This window comes from Urocitellus parryii, chromosome 3 (genome assembly GCF_045843805.1).
Source record: "Urocitellus parryii isolate mUroPar1 chromosome 3, mUroPar1.hap1, whole genome shotgun sequence".
NCBI lineage: Eukaryota > Metazoa > Chordata > Mammalia > Rodentia > Sciuridae > Urocitellus > Urocitellus parryii.
Genome location: NC_135533.1, coordinates 201,025,672 through 201,041,027, shown reverse-complemented (window position 1 = coordinate 201,041,027; position 15,356 = coordinate 201,025,672). Strand labels below are relative to the sequence as shown.

At 36.1% G+C, this 15,356-nt stretch overlaps 1 protein-coding gene across 1 annotated transcript in view; it reads right to left on the bottom strand.

Annotated features, from left to right (window-relative positions):
- The window catches only part of Sacm1l (SAC1 like phosphatidylinositide phosphatase), a 57,859-nt gene that overhangs the window by 23,474 nt on the left and 19,029 nt on the right, over positions 1-15,356 (bottom strand). The window contains exons 3-8 of the mRNA XM_026389898.2: positions 13,821-13,895; positions 11,899-12,026; positions 9,514-9,663; positions 7,041-7,100; positions 5,833-5,866; positions 2,190-2,291 (exon numbers count right to left, since the gene is read on the bottom strand). Coding sequence (XP_026245683.1) covers positions 2,190-2,291; positions 5,833-5,866; positions 7,041-7,100; positions 9,514-9,663; positions 11,899-12,026; positions 13,821-13,895 — 549 coding nt within the window. The remainder of the gene's footprint in view (positions 1-2,189; positions 2,292-5,832; positions 5,867-7,040; positions 7,101-9,513; positions 9,664-11,898; positions 12,027-13,820; positions 13,896-15,356) is intronic.

Sequence of the window (15,356 nt, the reverse complement as noted above, 5' to 3'; positions counted from 1 at the left end):
GCCAATCTTACTGGAGTGAGATGGTATCTTAGGGTGGTTTTGATATGCATTTCTCTGACTGCTAGCGATGGTGAGCATTTTTTCATGTACTTATTGATTGATTGTATGTCCTCCTCTGAGAAGTGTCTGTTCAGGTCCTTGGCCCATTTGTTGATTGGGTTATTTGTTGTCTTTTTGTCTAATTTTTTGAGTTCTTTGTATAGTCTGGATATTAGGGCTCTATCTGAAGTGTGAGGAGTAAAGATTTGTTCCCAGGATGTAGGCTCCCTATTTACCTCTCTTATTGTTTCTTTTGCTGAGAAAAAACTTTTTAGTTTGAGTAAGTCCCATTTGTTAATTCTAGTTGTTAACTCTTGCGCTATGGGTGTCCTATTGAGGAATTTGGAGCCTGACCCCACGGTACGTAGATCATAGCCAACTTTTTCTTCTATCAGACGCCATGTCTCTGATTTGATATCAAGCTCCTTGATCCATTTTGAGTTAACTTTTGTGCATGGCGAGAGAAAGGGATTCAGTTTCATTTTGATGCAAATGGATTTCCAGTTTTCCCAGCACCATTTGTTGAAGATGCTATCCTTCCTCCATTGCATGCTTTTAGCCCCTTTATCAAATATAAGATAATTGTAGTTTTGTGGATTGGTTTCTGTGTCCTCTATTCTGTACCATTGGTCCACCCGCCTGTTTTGGTACCAGTACCATGCTGTTTTTGTTACTATTGCTCTGTAGTATAGTTTGAAGTCTGGTATTGCTATACCGCCTGATTCACACTTCCTGCTTAGCATTGTTTTTGCTATTCTGGGTCTTTTATTATTCCATATGAATTTCATGATTCTTTTATCTATTTCTACAAGAAATGCTGTTGGGATTTTGATTGGCATTGCATTGAACTTATAGAGAACTTTTGGTAATATCGCCATTTTGATGATGTTAGTTCTGCCTATCCATGTGCAGGGTATATTTTTCCATCTTCTAAGGTCTTCTTCTATGTCTTTCTTTAGGATTCTGTAATTTTCATTGTATAAATCTTTCACCTCTTTTGTTAGGTTGTTTCCCAAGTATTTTATTTTTGGGGGGGATATTGTGAATGGCGTAGTTGTCCTCATTTCTGTTTCAGAGGATTTGTCGCTGATATACAGGAATGCCTTTGATTTATGTGTGTTGATCTTATATCCTGCCACTTTGCTGAATTCATTTATTAGCTCTAATAGCTTCTTTGTAGACCCTTTTGGGTCTGCTAGGTATAGGATCATATCATCTGCAAATAGTGATAATTTAAGTTCTTCTTTTCCTATTTTTATGCCTTTAATTTCTTTCGTCTGTCTAATTGCTCTGGCCAGTGTTTCGAGGACTATGTTGAACAGAAGTGGTGAGAGAGGGCATCCCTGTCTTGTACCAGATCTTAGAGGGAATGCCTTCAATTTTTCTCCATTCAGAATGATGCTGGCCTGTGGCTTATCATAGATTGCTTTTACGAAAACCTAGTTTCTACAAGAGAATTTCTAACTCTAAATTTTGGTTCTGTGATCTTGGCCAGATCACTCACTCAATATCTTTCTTCCTCTGCTATGTCATCTATAATCTGAGATTAACCAAATAATCTCTCTATCGTTCTGGCCCCAAACTTTGATGATTTAATAGGATTTTATCTGATATATTCTGGTTAAAAGAAGAAAAGTAGAAGGAACTATTTTTCATAATAAGAGCAACTTTTAATGTAGCTTTTAAAAGTTTGATTTGAACAAATTAGCATGTCACTAGTATAAAGCCTATAGAACAAATGCTCAAAATGTAAACATTTTACAAAGTGAAGGCAAGAGGTCAAATGTCTAGCTTTACACGGGTAAATAAATCAAGAGTAATAAGAGAAAGAACATTCTAATATGAATTTAGGTTATTGAAATCTACATAATTCAGCTGTACTTTCCAACATCTAACAAACGTGCTTTTCCTCTTAGAGCTGTTAAAGATGTAGCATATAGTGTCACGTTGTAATCATGTGATTACATTAGTTGGAGTAAAACACACAAGACCTACCTATTATAATGAAGCAGGATACAAATATTTAACAAAGCTATTAAATAATAATAAATTCAAAACACAAAAGATTACAGTCATATCACCATAAGAGAGATGTAGATTAGAGATAGATATGACCTGGTACTGAATCACACTGACAAAAAGAAGCTTACCTCTTACATAATAACGCACGCCAGCTCTGAAACAACTCCTCCTGGAGATGAGAATCCAATTGAAGTATTTTCCATTGATAGAACATGAGTGCATAGTAATAACTTAAACATATTAAAAAAATATAACATGTAGAAATATATGTATCATTTTTATATTTGACTATTGTGACCCTAATATCAATGGTCCTTAAGAGAAAAAGGGATAGAACACGCAAATTTTTCTGGTTCCCCATGAATATTCACAAGTCTTTAGTAAGTGGAGCCACTCCCCTTTTTAGTTTCAATACATGCAACCATGAGTTAAAAGCACAGAGCTTGTTTTTGAGTTTTATAAAAATGGTCCTTCACTATTTATAAACTTCAAGCCCTTTTTGTTTCTTCCCTATAAGTCCCCAAGATTCATCTTAACATTGCATAAAGCACTTTAGTCCTCTTCAGTGCTATGTGTAATCTTTAAGGACCATGCCACAAAAGACCTAATTCTTCTGCTGATGGAACTTGTATTCATAGTTTTGCTCTAACATGTTGCTATGAACATATCTGTAAATATCTCCTGGTATGAATGTATTGGGAACACACAGGAGGAGGGCTGGCAAATTCACAAAGAGAATGCCAAACAAAATGGCGGTACCATTTTGACCCCAGCAATATGAATCGCTAATGATTCATTCCTATTACCTGGCATCATCAGACTTAATAATGGCTCTTCTTAGGCTCCCACAACACCAGAGAAGATTTCAAGGCAGCATTATTCATTTACTCACCCAAATTATCTATTTAGAGGCAGGGCACAAAGATGAGTAAGACATGAGTCTACTCTTAGAGAGCTAAATCTACCAGAAAATATGACTACTTTGTGAATCACTTCCCTCTGATTACAAGATATATATATATATATATATCAAGAATAAAATACAAACACTGTAATTTTAAAAAGTGAATTAATTCATCTCTACTCTTATCAATAAGGTAACTCCCAGCATGACCCACTGCTACTCCCCAGGATGTCCCTTTCACAGTCTCCTCACCTCCAACACTCCTCTCAGTCCACTCACAACCAATAACAAGGTTTCCTATTTCACTGTGAAGATAAAAGGCCTTTAAATGCTCCTACCACATTCATACAACCACCAGCACCCATATCCACACCTCAGCTTGGCTTCTACAGTGGTGGGTTAACAGCATGATGGGCCCTCTACCCGTGCCTAGCACTCCACCTCATCCACTCACAGGTATCCTTCAGCATGCAGTCTTCTCCTTCTCCTAAATCTTTAAAAATTTGGTAATATCCCTTAGTTAGGGAGAAGCAAAAACATAATCTCCTTCCCCAATAGTCATCATATTTAACTAATCAGCAGCATATCAGCTACTCACAACCTCTTGGAAACTTTGCTTGCTCCTGGGACCCGATTTCTGACCTGGTTTTCCTCTTCCTCACTGGCTTTTGCTGGTTCATATTCATTTCTCTGACTTTTTAAAAACTATTTTTAGTTGTAGACAGACACAATACCTTTATTTTATTTATTTATTTTTATGTGGTGCTAAGGATCAAACCCAGGGCCTCACACGTGCTAGTCAAGCGCTCTAGCACTGAGCTACAACCCCATCTCCTTTTTCTCTGATTTTTGAAGTGTGGAATACCCTAGGACCTGCTGTTTTAGCTCACTCGCTTGGGATCCTCACTTCTCAAGTCCTTCATCCTTACTGAGGACTACAGTTCATGGATCTAACATTTTTTCTCTATCTAGAACTCCCTCCCCCTTCAGGTCATTTCTCCCTGACACCCTTTTCCCATAACTGTTTCTCTTCTCTGTGTACATTTCTTCCTTTGGTGACCTCATCCAGTTCCATGGCTTGAAATGCCATCTATACCCTGAACATACTCAAATTTGTCTCCAGCATGAACTTCTTCCCTGAACTCCAGTCCCATCTGATCCAATGCCTTCTCATCATCTTTATTTGGTTATCTATGGAAACCTCAAGCTTAACAGTTCAAAATGGACTCTGATAATCTTCTTCTACCTTCAGTCCACCTCCATACTCTGGCCAAGAACCTCAGAGTCACACTAATCTCTTTTTCATTCACCATGTACCATATTAGAAAATTCTGTTGGTTTTGTCTTTAAAAGTTACCTAAAATCTGATCATCTTTCACCAATGTCACATTTCCACCCTGGTCCTAGGCAACTCACTTCTCAGCTGGATGACTCCAACTCATTCTTCCTAATTTTTCCTTGCATCCATCCACCCTTGCTCACCTTTGGCCATTCTCTATATCACAATCAGAGTGACACTGTCTTACCATGCCAATTTTCAAACTCAAACCCTCCTCAAAATTTTTCATCACAGTGAAAGTAAAAGCTACAGCTATTCCACAAAACTCTTAGTTATCTGAGCCCAGCTGATGACAGAACGCAGCTGAACACTGCTCCTGTCTCTCCTTGTCTACACTCTGCTCCAGCCACGCTTTTGCCTTATTCCTTTGTACTTGCAGACCTCTCTCTATGTTATGTGAAAATGGAACTATGTTCCTAGTCACCAATTTACATTAAACAAAAGCTCATTTAATGCTTTAAATGTAAAGTGAGCCAGGCACAGTGGCATACACCTGTGGTCAGGAGGCAAGAGGATCATGAGTTCAAAGCCAGCCTCAGGAACTTAGCAAGGCCCTGAGTAACTTAGTGAGACCCTGTTTCAAAATTTAAAAAATGAAAAATAAAAAGGGCTGTGGATTTGGCTCAGTAATTAAGTACCCCCAGGTTCAATCCTGGTACAAAAAAAAAATAAAATAAAGTGAAATAGGTAAGCCTTTTATCCTGAGATTTTCTGATGTTTATTCTTTCATAACTATGTAAAACGTTCCCTCTATTACTTTCCTGCTTTTAAGTAGAACAAATATAAAAATAAAATCCTGTTAACATAATGAATAAATAAGACTGTTGTGACAATAAGTTTCTTGGGGTTACTTGATAAAAAGATATTACCTCAATTTCTATACACCACAGTCCTAATTATAAACACTCATTAGCATATACTGTACCTATCCTTCAAGAGCCAGCTCACTTCTCTTCCCTATTTTTATTAATTTATCTCTGCTAAGGACATGTTTTTTAAATGAGCTTACAATTATACAACCACTACTTAATTTGCATTTGTGCTATGGTTTTCCCCAAGCATTATTCTTTATACTTAATTTTCATTTTTATCATTACTTTAAATGCAAATAAAATTTTTAATTGCATTTCTCCTCTCCAAGCTGTCAATCATCCTAGTCCCTGAATCTAGCTTTATTAATTACTAAGGAATGGTTTCATTTAAACAGACAAGTTCACACTTCTATTGCACAATTCACCAATATAAAAAAAAAAATGCAAAATATAGTACACAAATTCCTTCCTTTAAACTACCAGCCCCCAAACTCTTGAACAGAGACAATAATTTAGTCTGGAAGTTCTTTTAAAAAAAGTTGTTCATAATCAATGCTAAGATTTCATGTCAATGAGTTTAATTTTCTTATCAGTAGCAATTTCCATTAATCCCCAAATACTCTTTTCATGCCAGATATGACACTGTCTCCAAATCTACCTTATAATATACTTTAATAGACTGCTAGAAACTAGAGAGTAATATCAGGTAAGGATACAACCATGTAACACTGGAAGAGCAAAACGGTGAACCTGAAATGAAGATATACAATGTATTTAGAATCAACATATCTTAGAAATAAATAAATACACAGGGAGGCAATACACATACATAACATGGTAGTAAGCTTTCACATAACTTTTCGTTTTAAAGAATGTCTCTAATTACATTAGATATGCAGTACAATCATTTAGGCTTGATTACTCAAATTTTGGAAACTAATAAAACTACATGAAGTTGCAGAATATATACCTCCCTCCTTCTCAGTGTTTGCTTACAACCAATTCAGTCCTTCTGGAAAAGACATTCCGCGCTGTTTGTAGATTGGAACTAGTTTTCTCAAAAAAGCCTAACAAATGTCAAGAAATAAGGTAAACAAGCCTATTTTCCTAGAATCAATATATTATGTTTTTCTAGCAGGGCCTCCTCCTAATACTCATTTGCATAAACAAAGGAAAGAGGTAGGTGGCATCTGGGCATGTCTCTCTCCAAGACAGAAGGGCCTCACACAACCCTAGGAAGACAGGTGCAGAGCTTTCCACTCAGCCTGGGTACTGAGTCACAGCCCTTCATTTCTTCATTATTCATCCACCAAGACTCATTACAGCTCTCTTACAGAAAACACTGTTTTTTAACTTAAGGCTTCTGTTGGTGCTATTATTTGAGTTTTAAATGTCCCCCAATAGTCATGTGTTAAAGGAGTAGCCACCAATCTGTGACCCTATTATGAAGTGGTAGAAACCTTAGGACTTGGGGCCTACTAGAAAGAAGTTAGGTCACTAGGAGTGTGCCCTTGAAGGGGATGGGGAACCTGGCCCACTCCCACCTCTCTCTCTCTCTCTCTGCTTCCTGGTCACCATGAGTAAGCAGATTTGCCCTACCATGCATTCCCTGCCATGACGTTCTGCCTCACCACAGGCCCAAAAGCAATTAAAGACTGAAACCTCTAAAACTATGGGCCAAAATAAAACTTCTGTCTTATCCTCAAGTATTTTGTCACTGTGATAGAAAACTAACAAAGATTACAGTAACATTAGGTTTCTTCAACCCAGAGTGATACAAGAGGGTAGACATGATCAAAATGTGTAAGTTATAGTTAAATTAGAATTATTTATCCAAATCCTTAGTGATTAGATAGTTTTTTTATAACATGTATAAATGAAAACTGTGACAAGTAAGCAGATTTTAGTTAGTTAGTTACATTACCTCTGGCTGAGCAGACAGTTCTCTTAGAAGATGACCATTCCATACAAATCGCTGATCTGCCTGAGAGAAGTTTTAAAACTTAATAAAATAGCTCCTGTGATGTTGAGTTTCTATAGAAAAAAAAAAAACTACACTCATCAATATCTCCATCTGGTGGCTCCCACCAGAATACATCCTCCCCCTTTAAATCTGCCCTCTCCTGTCTGCCTCTGAGAGAAGCCTGGCAGTCCTCTCAGGGTCTCTCTTTCCCTTCCATTAGCCAACTGTCCAGTACCATATCTCCTTCAAAATCCACGCTCTGTTCTACATTTCTCCCTCCATCCCTCTCATCCCTCATCCCTCTCCAGCCTCACTACTGCACCAGCCTTCCCCTTTTCTTCCAGTGTTGGCATCAGCCCTCCCACACATCCTCCTCAGTGCTGCCAGGGGGATTTCTCTCACCTCCTGTCTCTTATCTGCTTGACATTCTTCAGTGACTCTCTGCCATCTAAGAACCAAACTCTTCCTGGCCTAAACAGGAAACAGATCCTAATCTGGCAACCTCTACTTAACTCTCTGGCTACTCGGATACTCAACGACAAATACAGAGGAAGCTCCTCAACAACCTCTGTTTATTTGACTCAGCAGATGGACCAACTCTCTGCAGTCTCTGTATTAAGCATTCAGCTGAATCATACCTAAAGTTCATAGGGAATGGCCCTTACACTTGGCATTAACTGAGAGCTGAACACATATTCCCAGTTAGTTTATGACAGGCATACTAGTTATTCATCATTACATAATGATGTGACTGCATATTAACTAAATGTTTTCTAAATTAATGAAATAAAACTAAAAACAAATTGCTATTTCTATGAAGTTGAATGATTTGAAATAAAAATTGATAGGGGCAAGTCGCTAAAACAAAATTGCCACTGAATTAGTGAAAGTGGCAACTAAGAAAGATTAGAAAGGAACATACTAAAAAACCTACAGGACTCTGCTCACAAATTGTTCTAAGGTGTTCATCTTTAAAAGACTCAAACTGGAAAGTTGAATGGATGTGATTAACAAAAGACAAGACAATCTGGAATCCAGGAATCAAAGAAAAAGAAAAGCATGGTGATGTGGCCTGTAATCCCAGCAACTCAGGAGGCTGAGGCAGGATTGCAAATTCAAAGCCAGACTCAGCAATGTAGCGAGGCCTTAAGCATCTCAGTGAGAATCAGTCTCTAAATTTCTGGTACCAAAAAAAAAAAAAGAAGAAGAAGAAGAAGAAACATCTATGTTTCTACATGAAAACACTGATGGATAAAGAAATTTTAAGCTAGGATAAAGTATTTAAGATATATGTGTCTATCACACACCTTCTAAAGTAGACTATATGCTCTTCCACAGAGCAGGGGCCACAGCTTTTCATTCTAGGTCCCCACTAGCTAATACAGTGGCTGGTTCATGACAGGCACTCAAGAGAAGTTTGATAAACAATGAAAAACACTTCACTCTCTTTTATTTAAAAGCCAAACTTCTTGACTGCTTATCCTATATATAAATTAACATATGAATTTATAATTTTACTTGATTGAGAGTATAAAATTTTACTCAAAAGATCAGTCAACTAAAATGTTGATTTAGGTTCAACTATATGGAAGTATCATTTTTAGTGGTTAAAAATGGTCAATAACTGGCACTTTCATATGGTCCAACCTAAGAGATAACAGCAACTTTTTAAATTCTGGCTACCCCCTAAACACATCTATGGTTTGTTAATTTAAAAAAATCAAAGCAGCAATTATTCAGTTTCCTGAATAGCAGAAAGTTCTAGTTGAGATCATCTGAGGCCTAATTAAAAAAAAAAAAAAGTCAAAATCACAAAAAAACTTAAAAGAATACTTTCAAGCTCTTAACAAATTGTTACTTTTATAGTTTTAAAATGTTTAAATAATATCACTACCAAAAGAACATTAATTGCTAGAAAATCGATTTTTATAAACCTCATTATATTGCCAACAATACAGGCCACTGAAATCTATGGAATTACAAATGAATGCAATGCTGGAAGATTTGAAACCTGAGAGTCAGCACTTGATAGTCTGGTAATATTGATGCAAAAATTCTAATCGCCTACATGTGTGTTCAGACTAGACTTTTGAACATCTACCCCAGTGCTTCTCAATCTTGGTTGTGTTCACATATTGATTCCAGGGCCCTCAACTTGAGACAGTGACATACACTTAAAACATGGTATGTTTTCAAAGAGCCACACATGATCCTAATATATATACCTGAGAGTAAAGAAAAGTCAAAATACTGCTGAGGGTATAGCTCAGTCTGGTAGAGCACTTGCCTAGCATGTGTGAGAACCTGGGCTTAATCCCTAATACCACACACACAAAAAAAAGTAAATATAAATTAAAAAATAATTTTTTATGGATGAATGAGACATGTCCTTTAAAAAGAAAACTAAGAATAAATAAGTGAAGATCAAGCTTACCCGTTCCAAGAGACTCATTTCTTGGAATTCTGGACTAGTGTTGGACAACCGCTGCAAAGTATGGGTCAAATCATATGTTGTTGAAAAGTAAAACCCATCCACACTCAAGACATGGTTCAGCATCGAAAGGAAAGTTTTATTATCTTGTAACTGTAAACAAAGGGGGGGAAATCAGTATGTTTCATAGTTGAAAAAAGGAAATCTGTCAAAATGAGAATAAGACAAAATAAACATGTGTTAAGTCCAGTGTCACTAAGCAACACCAGTGCAAGGACTGGGCAGAGAAGGGGAGGCACATTATGTTCTAAGGACCTAGGAAAGCTCCTTACATAGAACATACAAATATTTCAGGGTCTTATCACATGACCTGATTAGGCAGGACTCCTTTGCACAATTTTTACTCCAAAAGGTAGAAGAGTTGTTTTAACAAAACATTATCATCTTAGATTATGACCTACTATATGCCAGACACTGCATTCATTCTCTTTAATCTTCACAACAACCCTGCTTGGTTAGCCTCACTTGGCAAATGAAACATACAAATTCATGAGGGATAATTTCTAATGATTACCAAATGATTAACATGTTAATACACGAGTTACAAATCTACATACTACAAATTATTAATTTGAATTTAAATTTCTTTTCTTTTTTTTTTTTTAATTGAAGGTAAAGTCAAAGCAGATGTAGCAAGCAAAGCTAACATCAGCTCAGGGCCTGACAACACAGAGAGCGAGCAGCAATGAGGAAGAATTCATTCCAGGTAAATATTCCAGGGTTATTAAATGAATACTGCCATTTTTATTTCTTTAAAAATATCATGACTCAAAAGTATAAAAATCACATGCCACATTTTATTTATTTAAGACAGTGCTATAGTCTAATTGTTTTCAAGGTTTATCACAGGTAAGGTATGTGTTTTGGAAAAATATATTGTCTTTCAGAAACAAACATTTTTGTAATCTTGGATATAAAAATACAACTTCATTTTTTAGGCAAACACTATAAAATAAAATTACTTTGGAAAACACTCATAGGTGTAAATATCTAACCATAATATTATTTTTAAATAATAAGTTTCAACCAGTACAGAGTAATGCCATTTGTGCCAAGTCTTACATACACTTTAAAGCAAAAATAGATCCTGTTTGTATATAGGTCATCTTCACTTTGTACTGTGGGTGAAACTGTAAAAACAATGATACTATCTTAACTTTAATAATCTTAAACCATCTTAATAATTCATTAGAAAAGATGATTGTTCCATGATATTTAAAAGTGTTTGTCAAAATATTAAAAATTCTCTTATTGTAAGTTATAAATATACATGGAAATAAAAAATAGTAAAACTAATATTTTTAGCACACTCCAAGCATTAGAAACATAAGAATTAAAAATATTTGTTTCTTTGTAAAAAATTTCATCAATGGAAACTAATAGTGCTTGCCTTCTTCCCTGTTATATAACTCATGATACAAAATACCTACTCCATCCTTGGTAAACTGTCATACACCTTTCCAAGTCTAAATCAGTTTCTGACACTTTGCAGTTTAAATGTCATAACACAAAGGTTCTAATTTATCATGAAGGTTTTTGAAGTTATCACTTCCTCTTCTTCCTTTTTGTCACAGTCACTTCATCATTAATATATATAAGTTTGCCTTCACTCCAACTTCTGGCAGCCTAACTACAGCCTCTAAGACAGTGTTAGCATGCCTATAGTCAGCTATTTCTTCTGTGCTCCATTTATGTTCAATTGCATGCATTCAATTTCAATTTCACTTCCACAGTTGTCATTTGCTTCTTCACACTTTCATCTTTGTAAAGTTATTTCTTCAGTTAATCTATTGTGATAACTAAAATTTAAACTGTGTAGTTGGGGGACAGGTAACTGACATCTGTGCATATAGATTCCTATCAGGCAAAGAAGGACTGCCTGCAAATACATGCATATATTCTGTGTACACGTGCATACATGCACATACACCCACTACTTCTATTCACATATGGTAAAAGTGAAGAAAACTTTTCTCTGCACAAAAAGGGAATGAAATGAGCAGAACTTCAAAAGTATCTAATACTTCTTTACAGAAAACATGAAGTTAAATCTGGATGCATTTTTTGTTTGTCCTTTTCTGTCTATAAGAAATTTCATAATTTAAAGATTATTTTAAAAAGAAGACATTAAAACCAATAAAATACATGAACTATTTCTTAAAATATCATCTAAGGATAGGTAAAAACATAGGTCTAATGACATTTCCCTAAAGGCTGCCTCATAATTAAGCTTAGAAGAAATTCATCAAATATACTTTGTATTCTGCAACCCCTTGCCCCATGGTACTTTGTTGGGTCTTGCAATTAATAATTGCTTCCAGTTCTTACCTGAATATCAGTTAAGTGCAACATTGTCTTCTTATAAGAAAGGACATCAAAATCTGTTGCTCTCCAGATTACATGATTGAAAAATTCACCTATTTTTGTCTTTTTGGTAATGACGATAAGATAATTACCTACAAAAAAGTATGACCAAACACACATAAATATTAAAAAAGTCTCACAGAGTGGGGCTGGGGATTTAGCTTAGCATGTGCAAGGCCCTATGTTTGACCCCCCAACAACACTAAAGGAAAAGAAAAAGTAACAGAGTAATAGTCCTTATTTTTAAACTTTAAATGGCTAGAAGAAAATGAGACTGTAATGTGCTACTCAAAAGTACCATTTTTAAAAGCAATCATACAACTTATGAATACAGAGACTAGCATATTAGAAAAATTCCCATTGAAAGGTCAATTTTTTCTCAAAAAGATAAACACAAAACCTTTTGGTCACCAAAGGAGTGGTCCTAGCAGGTAGAAAGTGGAGAAAGAGGACTGGGGGTGTGGCTCGGTGGTACAGCATTTGCCTGGTATACTTGAGGCCCCTGGGTTCCATGAGCAGCACAGAAAGGAAGAGAGGGATGAAAGGAAGAAAGAAAAGACAGAAAACACTTCCTCTCTCATCACCTCTAAGGCATACAGGTCTCTGTCTATCATTTTCCTGCACGTAGTTTGAAGTATGACAGTCACAAAATCTGCTACCCAAGGGCAACATCTCCTCTATACTATTTCTATGTCCTTGGAGACACTCTAAACGGTAGAAAAATGTGACAGGGAGTAAACTCACTGGTTACTGCAATATTACAAGGATGAGTTGCTGGGAATCAAGAAGTCACCGTGGTCCATACATAGTACACCAACATGATCCTGGCAGCCTCATCCCCAGACAAATAAAACAGAGAGTAACCCTTTCCCATTATATTAATTCTTCTGGTTTTTGTTTTTTGGTGTGTGTGTGTGTGTGTGTGTGTATGTGTTGCTAGGGATAGAACCTGAGGCCTCTGACATACTACTTAAGTACTGAGCCCTCACGGGAACAGCTCTCAAGGCCTATTCAATCCTCTACCTGCAAATGTCCTCACTGGAGGTTTTCCTGTATACGTATCTCTTCAAAAATTTGTCACAATGCACTATATTAATCTACGATTTATATGTTCTCTTATGAGACTGTGAACAAACAGAACAGAGACTTTCTTTTCTAACTCAACATCTAGCACAATGACTGAAATAACAACTTTTTAAAAGTTCAATTAAATTTATTTTTTCTTTATTAAATTCTTTATTTATTCTAATTTGTTATACATGATGGCAGAATGCAATTCATAATGAAATGGAATTTAGATGAACAAAAATCAACTTTTTTTTTTTTTAAAGGTTGAACCCAGGGCCTCACACATGCTAGGCAAATGCTCTACCACTGAGCAGCCCCCAAATCACCTTTTTAATAACTCAAAACCAAGTAACATTCTGTAACACATACACACTATGTCATATCCAGATAGGGCTGAAGATATAGAAATCCTGATCCATCAATGCACAAAATTTTTATTTAAATACTCTCAGAATATATGAAAAATGTATAAATGATGACAGATTTCAAATCTACTTGAAATAAAACTAAATATGAAATCTTTCTTTTAAAATGGAACTCCAGGCTAATAAATTTAACCATTTGAGGAGCATTATTTTTAGAAACTAATGACAGGAGCTCAGTTGGCAGAGAGCTTACCTCACATACTCAAGGCCCTGGGTTCACCCCAAGAACCACAAAAAAAAAAAAAAAAAAAAGAGAGAGAGAGAGAGAGAGAGAAGAGAGAGGAAACTAATAACAAATACTTAGCCTAGAGCTTTACTGCCCAAAGCATGATATGAAGTATACTTTCACACTCTAATTGCCTTCTTTGTTGATCTTAGCTTATTTTCTCTTACCTGCCACCAGATGGATTGTGCCCAGTATACCAAATATTGGTCTTGTGACAGCTGAAGGAGGAACATCTTTCTTGGCTTAAAAGAAAGAAACAAAAAGAAAAAAAGTTACACAGAAAAAGCTCACCAACAGAAATAGAAATTTAGTTTGATTACAAGTTACTTCAACTAAATTCATTTGCATGATTTTTCTAAAAAAGCAATATGCCCTAATGTCAGACCTCCACTGTGGCACAGCGTCAGCTGGAGATGTACACATGATATATAAAGGCCTTTACTCATGTAGGGTGTTGTGTTGAATAATATGCTCTAGCTTCCTCATCAGGTCAGTCATGGGCCATTTCTAAAGCCCATTTTCAACCAAATTTATTCAACCTCTTGCCAGAAACTAAGAACCTATTCCTTTAAGAGAATTAAAGTAAATAATGGAAGTAAGGGTTTAAGATAAGTTTTTAATCTTAACATGCAACTAACTGAATACATGCAGGCCTTATCTGCTCACATCTAAGAATGTGGGATATGAAGGCAAAGATCCAAGGGATGAAGGAGGAAGAAAAAGCTTCCTCCTTGGGTCTAGCCACAATTCACAGGTATGCAGGTATTCTTGACCTTGATTTTATCAATGATGCCCTTATTAAATGGAGAGTATCTTACAGGATTCACTTCATACAATTCCTAAAACTCGCAGTTTATGTTTCACAAATGCATTTTGAAGAACTCTAGTTGAAAACACAGTGCCTCAAAAGGGAAGAGGGAGAGTCCCATAGTCAAATACGCTCATTTTGCTTCATCTCCAATTACCTTTAGTCCCCCTCCTACAGAGAAAGTCACACACACAATAGGAAAGTAAAGGCTCGGAGAAGGCAGAAGAAAACTATTCCACTGGGCTGGGGCTGGGGCTGGGGCTCAGCAGTAGAGCACTCGCCTAGCACGTGCGAGGCCCTGGGTTTGATCCTCAGCACTATATAATTATAAGTAAATAAAACAAAGATATGGTGTCCAACTGTAATTAAAAATAAAATAAAAACACTGCTTAACCCAATGTTTCCCAAATTAACAGGGGCAGAAAGCTTTCCTTTAAATTGCAACTTATCATCCTGAAAGCCATTTTTAAAATATTGCCATAAACCCAAGGCCTAGTTCTTAAAGGCAGTCATACCAGTAATTCTGTTACTCTGAATAAAGTAACTCCAGAAAAGGTCTAAAATTCACTTGTCTTTCTCTTAATAATCCAATAATCCAATACACTTTCTACTTACATGTAACATGTCAATGGAAGGTCAACACAAGCACAAGGCCTGGGTTCAGTCCCCAGAACCACCAAAAAAAAAAAAGGAAGGAATTCAAGTATTGCCAGGCATGGTAGCACATGCCTGTAATTCTTAGCTATCTGTGCCACAATTACAACATGAAAAATAGAAATTCCTGCGCATGAATGAATAGCTCTGAGTAAATTCTGAATATATTGAGATTATCTGGTAAACTCAAATGTACTACTGATAAAGCTGTAAATTATATTAACTGGAGGATGACAGCAAT